Raw genomic sequence first — 12,221 nt, forward strand, 5'->3', positions numbered from 1 at the left:
ATAGGGGGAGGGGTGAGAGGGGGGAGGGGTAGGGGAGGGACAGGGGGAAGGGGTGAGAGGGGGTAGGGGGAGGGGTGATAGGGGGGAGGGGTGAGAGGGGGAGGGGTAGGGGAGGGACAGGGGGAGGGGGTGAGAGGGGGGAGGGGTGAAAGGGGGGAGGGGTAGGGGAGGGACAGGGGGGAGGGGTGAGAGGGGGTAGGGGGAGGGGTGAGAGGGGGAGGGGTGAGAGGGGGGAGGGGTAGGGGAGGGACAGGGGGGAGGGGTGAGAGGGGGTAGGGGTGATAGGGGGAGGGGTGAGAGGGGGTAGGGGGAGGGGTGAGAGGGGGGAGGGGTAGGGGAGGGACAGGGGGGAGGGGTGAGAGGGGGGTAGGGGGAGGGGTGATAGGGGGAAGGGTGAGAGGGGGGAGGGGTAGGGGAGGGACAGGGGGGAGGGGTGAGAGGGGGTAGGGGGAAGGGTGAGAGGGGGGAGGGGTAGGGGAGGGACAGGGGGGAGGGGTGAGAGGGGGTAGGGGGAGGGGTGATAGGGGGAAGGGTGAGAGGGGGGAGGGGTAGGGGAGGGACAGGGGGGAGGGGTGAGAGGGGGGTAGGGGGAGGGGTGATAGGGGGGGAGGGGGTGAGAGGGGGGGAGGGGTGAGAGGGAGAGCGGCAAGATGCGAGGTAATGAAAGGCGCTGACGGAAAACGCAGATTACCCCCCCCCCATAGCCCCCACCACCCCCCCCATGCCCCCACCCCCATGCCCCCCCCCCATGCCCTCACCCCCATGCCCCACCCCCATGCCCCCACCCCCATGCCCCCACCCCCCCATGCCCACCCCCCCCATGCCCCCACCCCCCCCCATGCCCCCACCCCCCCCATGCCCCCACCCCCCCATGCCCCCACCCCCCCCATGCCCCCCACCCCCCATGCCCCACCCCCCCATGCCCCCACCCCCCCCATGCCCCCACCCCCCATGCCCCCACCCCCCCCATGCCCCACCCCCCCATGCCCCCACCCCCCATGCCCCCACCCCCCCCATGCCCCCACCCCACCCACCCATGCCCCCACCACCACCACCACCAAGAGGAGGGAGTGACCCACACTTTACACCATCACCACCACCACCATCACCACCCACCATCACCACCACCACCATCACCACCACCACCACCATCCCACCACCACCACCATCACCACCACCATCACCACCATCACCACCACCACCACCATCACCACCACCACCACCATCACCACCACCACCATCACCACCACCACCATCACCACCACCACCACCATCACCACCACCACCACCATCACCACCACCATCACCACCACCACCATCACCACCACCACCACCATCACCACCATCACCATCACCACCACCACCACCATCACCACCATCACCATCACCACCCCATCACCACCACCACCATCACCACCACCACCATCACCACCACCACCACCACCATCACCACCACCACCACCATCACCACCACCACCACCACCATCACCACCATCACCATCACCACCACCACCATCACCACCACCACCATCACCACCACCACCACCACCACCACCATCACCACCACCACCATCACCACCACCACCATCACCCCACCACCACCACCATCACCACCACCCATCACCACCACCACCACCACCACCACCATCACCACCATCACCACCACCACCATCACCACCATCACCACCACCACCATCACCATCACCACCACCACCACCACCATCACCACCACCACCACCATCACCACCATCACCATCACCACCACCACCACCATCACCACCATCACCATCACCACCACCATCACCACCACCACCATCACCACCACCACCATCACCACCACCACCACCATCACCACCACCACCATCACCACCACCACCATCACCACCATCACCATCACCACCACCACCATCACCACCACCACCACCACCATCACCACCACCACCACCATCACCACCACCACCATCACCACCACCACCACCACCATCACCACCACCATCACCACCACCACCACCATCACCACCATCACCACCACCACCATCACCACCACCATCACCACCACCACCACCACCATCACCACCACCACCACCATCACCACCATCACCATCACCACCACCACCATCACCACCATCACCATCACCACCACCATCACCACCACCACCATCACCACCACCACCATCACCACCACCACCATCACCACCACCACCACCACCACCACCATCACCACCACCACCATCACCACCACCACCACCATCACCACCACCACCATCACCACCACCACCACCATCACCACCACCACCATCACCATCACCACCATCACCACCATCACCACCATCACCACCACCACCATCACCACCATCACCACCATCACCATCACCACCACCATCACCACCATCACCATCACCACCACCACCACCATCACCACCACCACCATCACCACCAAGAGGAGGGAGTGACCCACACTTTACACCATCACCACCATCACCACCACCATCACCACCACCATCACCACCATCACCACCACCACCACCATCACCACCATCACCATCACCACCACCATCACCACCACCACCATCACCACCACCACCATCACCACCACCACCATCACCACCACCACCACCACCACCATCACCACCACCACCATCACCACCACCACCACCATCACCACCACCACCATCACCACCACCACCATCACCACCATCACCACCACCACCATCACCACCAAGAGGAGGGAGTGACCCACACTTTACACCATCACCACCATCACCACCACCATCACCATCACCACCACCACCACCACCACCATCACCACCATCACCACCACCACCATCACCACCATCACCACCACCACCATCACCACCACCACCATCACCACCACCACCATCACCACCACCACCACCACCACCATCACCACCACCACCACCATCACCACCACCACCATCACCACCAAGAGGAGGGAGTGACCCACACTTTACACCATCACCACCACCATCACCACCACCACCATCACCACCACCATCACCACCATCACCACCACCACCATCACCACCACCACCATCACCACCACCACCATCACCATCACCACCATCACCACCACCACCAACATCACCACCACCATCACCACCATCACCACCACCACCACCATCACCACCACCATCACCACCACCACCATCACCACCAAGAGGAGGGAGTGACCCACACTTTACACCACCACCATCACCACCATCACCATCACCACCATCACCACCATCACCACCACCAACATCACCACCACCATCACCACCATCACCACCATCACCACCACCACCACCATCACCACCATCACCACCATCACCACCACCACCACCATCACCACCACCACCACCACCATCACCACCACCACCATCACCACCACCACCATCACCACCACCACCATCACCACCAAGAGGAGGGAGTGACCCACACTTTACACCATCACCATCACCACCACCACCACCATCACCACCATCACCACCACCACCACCATCACCACCACCACCACCATCACCACCACCACCATCACCACCACCACCATCACCACCACCACCATCACCACCACCACCACCACCACCATCACCACCACCACCATCACCACCACCACCATCACCACCACCACCACCACCATCACCACCACCACCACCATCACCACCAAGAGGAGGGAGTGACCCACACTTTACACCACCACCATCACCACCACCACCATCACCACCACCACCATCACCACCACCACCATCACCACCACCACCACCACCACCATCACCACCATCACCATCACCACCACCACCACCACCACCATCACCACCACCACCACCATCACCACCACCACCATCACCACCACCACCATCACCACCACCACCACCATCACCACCACCATCACCACCACCACCACCACCATCACCACCACCACCACCACCATCACCACCACCACCACCACCACCACCAAGAGGAGGGAGTGACCCACACTTTACACCACCACCACCATCACCACCACCACCACCATCACCACCACCACCATCACCACCACCACCACCATCACCACCACCACCATCACCACCAAGAGGAGGGAGTGACCCACACTTTACACCACCACCACCATCACCACCACCATCACCACCATCATCATCACCACCACCACCATCACCACCACCACCACCATCACCACCATCGCCATCACCACCACCACCACCATCACCACCACCACCATCACCACCAAGAGGAGGGAGTGACCCACACTTAACACCACCACCACCATCACCACCACCATCACCACCACCATCACCATCACCACCACCATCACCACCATCACCACCACCATCACCACCAAGAGGAGGGAGTGACCCACACTTTACACCATCACCATCACCACCACCACCATCACCACCATCACCACCACCACCACCACCATCACCACCACCACCATCACCACCATCACCACCACCACCATCACCACCAAGAGGAGGGAGTGACCCACACTTTACACCATCACCACCATCACCACCATCACCACCACCATCACCACCATCACCACCACCACCATCACCACCAAGCGAAGGGAGTGACCCACACTTTACACCATCACCACCATCACCATCACCACCACCATCACCACCATCACCACCACCATCACCACCACCACCAGGTGGCTGGGATTGCGATTCTCGTCTTGGCCGGCTTCTTGCCGCTCTCTTGCGAGAAGCGAGTCCAAGTGGAGAGACACACGGAGACCAGAGACAGAGACACACACAGAGACACACAGAAACACGCACAGAGACACACACAGAGACACACAGAGACACACACAGAGACACGCACAGAGACACACATAGAGACAGACAGAGACAGAGACACACACAGAGACACACAGAGACACGCACAGAGACACACACAGAGACACACAGAGACACACACAGAGACACGCACAGAGACACACATAGAGACAGACAGAGACAGAGACACACACAGAGAGACAGAGACAGACACAGAGACACACACAGACACAGAGACTCACACAGAGGCTCACACAGAGACACACACAGAGACACACAGAGACACACAGAGACACACACAGACACAGAGACTCACACAGAGACTCACACAGAGACACACAGAGACACACACAGAGACACGCACAGAGACACACATAGAGACAGACAGAGACAGAGACACACACAGAGAGACAGAGACAGACACAGAGACACACACAGAGACTCTCACAGAGACACACACAGAGACACACAGAGACACACACAGAGACACACACAGACACAGAGACTCACACAGAGACACACACAGAGAGACAGAGACAGACACAGAGACACACACAGACACAGAGACTCACACAGAGACTCACACAGAGACACACACAGAGACACACAGAGACACACACAGAGACACGCACAGAGACACACAGAGACACACACAGAGACACGCACAGAGACACACATAGAGACAGACAGAGACAGACAGAGACACACACACAGAGAGAGACACAGAGACACACAGAGACAGAGACAGCAAGAGAGACACAGAGACGCACAGAGACAGAGAGAGACACAGAGACAGGGAGTGAGACACAGAGACACGAAGGTAAGAATACAAGGACACCAGAGTGAGACACGGAGTGAGACATAGACACGGAGACAGTTGTCTGTCTCTGTGTGTCTCTGTGTGTCTCTTTCCGTGTCTGTGTCTCTCTGTGTCTGTCTCTGTGTCTGTCTTAGTGTGTGTGTCTCTCTCTCTGTGTGTCTCTGTGTGTGTCTCTCTGTCTGTGTCTCTGTTTGTGTCTCTGTGTGTGTCTGTGTGTATCTGTGTGTCTCTCTGTATGTGTCTCTGTGTGTCTCTGTGTGGTTGTCTCGGTGTGTCTCTCTGTGTGTCTGTGAGTCTGTGTGTGTGTCTCTGTGTGAGTCTCTGTGTGTGTCTATGTGTGTGTCTCTGTGTGTGTCTCTGTGTCTCTCTGTGTGGGTGTCTCTGTGTGTCTCTCTGTGTGTCTCTGTGTGTCTCTCTGTGTGAGTCTCTGTGTGTCTCTGTGTGAGTCTCTGTGTGTGTCTCTGTGTGTGTCTCTGTGTCTCTCTGTGTGTCTCTGTGTGTCTCTCTGTTTGTGTCTCTGTGTGTCTCTGTGTGTGTGTCTCTGTCTGTGTCTCTGTGTGTCTCTGTGTGTCTTTATGTGTGTGTCTCTGTGTGAGTCTCTGTGTGTGTGTGTCTCTGTGTGTGTCTCTGTGTGAGTCTCTGTGTGTGTCTCTGTGTGAGTCTCTGTATCTCCGCGTGTGTATTCAGAGTGCACTTGCCCCCAGAGTCTGGTCAAGGCTACACAGGGGACCTTTGTCTTTGTGCGAGTCAAGCCGGAGACATGAAAGAAGAGGCACACGTGAAGATTGAAGCAGAACGTGAGACCCACAGACTCACACAGAGACCCACAGACTCACACAGAGACCCACAGACTCACACAGAGACCCACAGACTCACACAGAGACCCACAGACTCACACAGAGACCCACAGACTCACACAGAGACCCACAGACTCACACAGAGACCCACAGACTCACACAGAGACCCACAGACTCACACAGAGACCCACAGACTCACACAGAGACCCACAGACTCACACAGAGACCCACAGACTCACACAGAGACCCACAGACTCACACAGAGACCCACAGACTCACACAGAGACCCACAGACTCACACAGAGACCCACAGACTCACACAGAGACCCACAGACTCACACAGAGACCCACAGACTCACACAGAGACCCACAGACTCACACAGAGACCCACAGACTCACACAGAGACACACAGACTCACACAGAGACACACAGACTCACACAGAGACACACAGACTCACACAGAGACCCACAGACTCACACAGAGACCCACAGACTCACACAGAGACCCACAGACTCACAGAGAGACCCACAGACTCGCACAGAGACCCACAGACTCGCACAGAGACCCACAGACTCACACAGAGACCCACAGACTCACAGAGACCCACAGACTCACACAGAGACCCACAGACTCACACAGAGACCCACAGACTCACACAGAGACCCACAGACTCACACAGAGACCCACAGACTCACACAGACCCACAGACTCACACAGAGACCCACAGACTCGCACAGAGACCCACAGACTCACACAGAGACCCACAGACTCACACAGAGACCCACAGACTCACACAGAGACCCACAGACTCACACAGAGACCCACAGACTCACACAGAGACCCACAGACTCACACAGAGACCCACAGACTCACCACACAGAGACCCACAGACGCACACAGAGACCCACAGACTCACACAGAGACCCACAGACTCACACAGAGACCCACAGACTCGCACAGAGACCCACAGACTCGCACAGAGACCCACAGACTCACACAGAGACCCACAGACTCACACAGAGACCCACAGACTCACAGAGAGACCCACAGACTCACAAAGAGACCCACAGACTCACAGAGAGACCCACAGACTCACACAGAGACACACAGACTCACACAGAGACCCACAGACTCGCACAGAGACCCACAGACTCGCACAGAGACCCACAGACTCACACAGAGACCCACAGACTCACACAGAGACCCACAGACTCACACAGAGACCCACAGACTCACAGAGAGACCCACAGACTCACACAGAGACCCACAGACTCACAGAGAGACCCACAGACTCACACAGAGACACACAGACTCACACAGAGACCCACAGACTCACAGAGAGACCCACAGACTCACACAGAGACCCACAGACTCACAGAGAGACCCACAGACTCACACAGAGAGCCATAGACTCACACAGAGACCCACAGACTCACACAGAGACCCACAGACTCACACAGAGACCCACAGACTCACACAGAGACCCACAGACTCACACAGAGACCCACAGACTCACACAGAGACCCACAGACTCACACAGAGACCCACAGACTCACACAGAGACCCACAGACTCACACAGAGACCCACAGACTCACAAAGAGACCCACAGACTCACACAGACCCACAGACTCACACAGAGACCCACAGACTCACACAGAGACCCACAGACTCGCACAGAGACCCACAGACTCACACAGAGGCCCACAGACTCACACAGAGACCCACAGACTCACACAGAGACCCACAGACTCACCACACAGAGACCCACAGACTCACACAGAGACCCACAGACTCACACAGAGACCCACAGACTCACACAGAGACCCACAGACTCACACAGAGACCCACAGACTCACACAGAGACCCACAGACTCACACAGAGACCCACAGACTCACACAGAGACCCACAGACTCACACAGAGACCCACAGACTCACACAGAGACCCACAGACTCACAGAGAGACCCACAGACTCACACAGAGACCCACAGACTCACAGAGAGACCCACAGACTCACACAGAGACCCACAGACTCACACAGAGACCCACAGACTCACACAGAGACCCACAGACTCACAGAGAGACCCACAGACTCACACAGAGACCCACAGACTCACACAGAGAGCCATAGACTCACACAGAGACCCAAAGACTCACACAGAGACCCACAGACTCACACAGAGACCCACAGACTCACACAGAGACCCACAGACTCACACACAGACCCACAGACTCACAGAGAGACCCACAGACTCACACAGACACCCACAGACTCACAGAGAGACCCACAGACTCACACAGAGACCCACAGACTCACACAGAGACCCACAGACTCACACAGAGACCCACAGACTCACAGAGAGACCCACAGACTCACACAGAGACCCACAGACTCACACAGAGACCCACAGACTCACACAGAGACCCACAGACTCACAGAGAGACCCACAGACTCACACAGAGACCCACAGACTCACAGAGAGACCCACAGACTCACACAGAGACACACAGACTCACACAGAGACCCACAGACTCACAGAGAGACCCACAGACTCACACAGAGACCCACAGACTCACAGAGAGACCCACAGACTCACACAGAGACCCACAGACTCACACAGAGACCCACAGACTCACACAGAGACCCACAGACTCACACAGAGACCCACAGACTCACACAGAGACCCACAGACTCACACAGAGACCCACAGACTCACACAGAGACCCACAGACTCACACAGAGACCCACAGACTCACACAGAGACCCACAGACTCACACAGAGACCCACAGACTCACACAGACCCACAGACTCACACAGAGACCCACAGACTCACACAGAGACCCACAGACTCGCACAGAGACCCACAGACTCACACAGAGGCCCACAGACTCACACAGAGACCCACAGACTCACACAGAGACCCACAGACTCACCACACAGAGACCCACAGACTCACAGAGAGACCCACAGACTCACACAGAGACCCACAGACTCACACAGACCCACAGACTCACACAGAGACCCACAGACTCGCACAGAGACCCACAGACTCACACAGAGACCCACAGACTCACACAGAGACCCACAGACTCACACAGAGACCCACAGACTCACACAGAGACCCACAGACTCACACAGAGACCCACAGACTCACACAGAGAGCCATAGACTCACACAGAGACCCACAGACTCACACAGAGACCCACAGACTCACACAGAGACCCACAGACTCACACAGAGACCCACAGACTCACACAGAGACCCACAGACTCACACAGAGACCCACAGACTCACACAGAGACCCACAGACTCACAGAGAGACCCACAGACTCACACAGAGACCCACAGACTCACACAGAGACCCACAGACTCACACAGAGACCCACAGACTCACACAGAGACCCACAGACTCACACAGAGACCCACAGACTCACACAGAGACCCACAAACTCACACAGAGACCCACAAACTCACACAGAGACCCACAGACTCACACAGAGACCCACAGACTCACACAGAGACCCACAGACTCACACAGAGACCCACAGACTCACACAGAGAACCATACACTCACACAGAGACCCATAGACTCACACAGAGACCCACAGACTCACACAGAGACCCATAGACTCACACAGAGACCCACAGACTCACACAGAGACCCACAGACTCGCACAGAGATCCACAGACTCGCACAGAGACCCACAGACTCGCACAGAGACCCACAGACTCACACAGAGACCCACAGACTCGCACAGAGACCCACAGACTCGCACAGAGACCCACAGACTCGCACAGAGACCCACAGACTCGCACAGAGACCCACAGACTCACACAGAGATCCACAGACTCACACAGAGACCCACAGACTCACACAGAGATCCACAGGGTAAAGTGTGGCTGACTCCCTCCTCTTGTTGTTGACCTACCGTGGAGCTGATCTGCCCACTGACCATCGACTTGTCATCTGTAAGATGCGCCTGCCATTCTTCCACTCCGGTGGTGGGTGTACACCCAGGACCCCATTCAAACCCAAAGTGGCATGGTCTCAGCCAGCTAATGAAAGTTGCGAGAATTTCATCGTCGCTTGCGGCTGAGGTTGGCATCGTCCCCCACTCCTCCTGATGTCGATGGGAAATGGGCGAGGTTAAGGACTGTGGCTCATGCAGCTGCAATGGCTGCTTTGGGTACACGGTCCAGACCTCCCCAGAGACCCTGGCTGACAGAGGAGGTGTTCAGGCTGGCTGAGAAAAAGCGACAGGCCCACTCTCATCGGCTACAGCATCCCATGTCGGAGAATGAGGAGGCCTACCGCAGCCTTCGCTCGGAGGTTCGGAGAGCCGTGAGGCGCTGCAAGGATGGGTAGTGATCGCGGGTTGCTGAGGAGATGGAGTCTGCCTTAATGGCCTGCGATCACAAATCGCTCTTTAATTTTATCAAAAAAGTAACCTGCAGCGCCACACCTATTACCATCATTAGGGGAAAAAACGGTGATCCAATCTCCGACCCCCAGGGACAGGTTTGCAGATTTGCTGAGCATTTCTGTGAGGTCCTGGGGGAGGGGAAATCCCTCAGCCTGGAAAACATCATGGCACAAAGTGGAGATGACCCTGCTGAGGCTGCGGTGCCTCAAATATTGTAAGAAGTCACCCCCTGTGAGTGGCTGGGTGAGGTGCCATCTGTTGAGGAAGTACTGAAGGCGATCCGGAGTCTGAGACCAGGAAAGGCACCAGGCAGAGATGATCTCCCAAGCGAAATGCTGAGGGAGGGTGGCGTTTGTGCACAGACTGCCCTACATGACATCATAACAACAGTCTGGACCACTGGATGGGTTCTGCAGGATTGGAAGAATGCCCTGGTGGTCCCCATCTTTAAGAAGGGGGACCGCACAGACTTTAACAACTACAGGGGCATCTCACTCCTCAGTGTGCCGGGAAAGGTCCTGGCAAGGATTATTCAATATCGCCTTGCTAGGCACGCTGAGGAGAGGCTTGCGGAGCCCCAATGCGGTTTCAGGAAAGGGCGGTCCTGCACAGATGCCATATTTTCTGTCCGTCTGCTACAGCAGAGGTGTAGGGAATTCCAACAAGACTTACATCTCTGCTTTATTGACCTGGTCAAGGCCTATGATACCATCAGTCGGCCTGGGCTCTGGGTTGTTCTTCGTGCTTTCGGAGTCCTTAACCCGTTACTCACGATCATTAAGGACCTTCGTGATGGTGAGCGGACCCGGGTAAATCTACGTGGCCGGGATTCGGAGCCATTCCCTGTTCACTTTGGGGTGCGACAGAGATGTCCTCTCGCTCCAACATTATTTAACATCTATTTTGACCATGTAGTTCGTGAAGCCTTCAGTAGCTGTACTGGAGGAATTTCCATCTGGTACAGATACAAAGGGAGGCTGATCGATGCCCGGGTGTGGTCAAGGGATGGCTCCCTATTGCTCAACCATGTTACGTATGCCGATGATCTGGTAATTGCTGCTCACTCAGAGGAGGAGTTGGAGGCGCTGCTGCTGAACGTGGAGCGTGCCACTAAGAGCTGGGGCCTTACCATCAGCCCCACCAAAACTAAGCACCTGCCTGGGTATGTTGTACCATCGGACACTCCACCCCCACAACTCCCAATTGGTGATGGGGCAGTTGTGGAGAGAGTGGAGAGTTTCCCATACCTGGGCAGTGTACTCATGACCGGCTCCGGTTTGACAGCAGAGATCACACTCCGAATCAGTCAAGCGGCATTATCTTTTCATCGGTTGCGTAATGCTGTGTGGAAGCTACCTGGTCTGTTGCTCCACACGAAGCTTCAGGTCTTCTCAG

At 56.9% G+C, this 12,221-nt stretch overlaps 1 protein-coding gene across 1 annotated transcript in view; it reads left to right on the plus strand.

Annotated features, from left to right (window-relative positions):
- Positions 1–5,514: 5,514 nt before the first annotated feature.
- Positions 5,515–12,221, plus strand: part of LOC144949881 (uncharacterized) — a 36,255-nt gene continuing 29,548 nt past the window's right edge. The window contains exons 1-2 of the mRNA XM_078879873.1: positions 5,515–5,601; positions 6,289–6,398. Coding sequence (XP_078735999.1) covers positions 6,362–6,398 — 37 coding nt within the window. The 5' untranslated portion in view covers positions 5,515–5,601; positions 6,289–6,361. The remainder of the gene's footprint in view (positions 5,602–6,288; positions 6,399–12,221) is intronic.

The sequence above is a fragment of the Lampetra fluviatilis genome, chromosome 55 (assembly GCF_964198595.1).
Source record: "Lampetra fluviatilis chromosome 55, kcLamFluv1.1, whole genome shotgun sequence".
Classification (NCBI taxonomy): Eukaryota; Metazoa; Chordata; class Hyperoartia; order Petromyzontiformes; family Petromyzontidae; genus Lampetra; species Lampetra fluviatilis.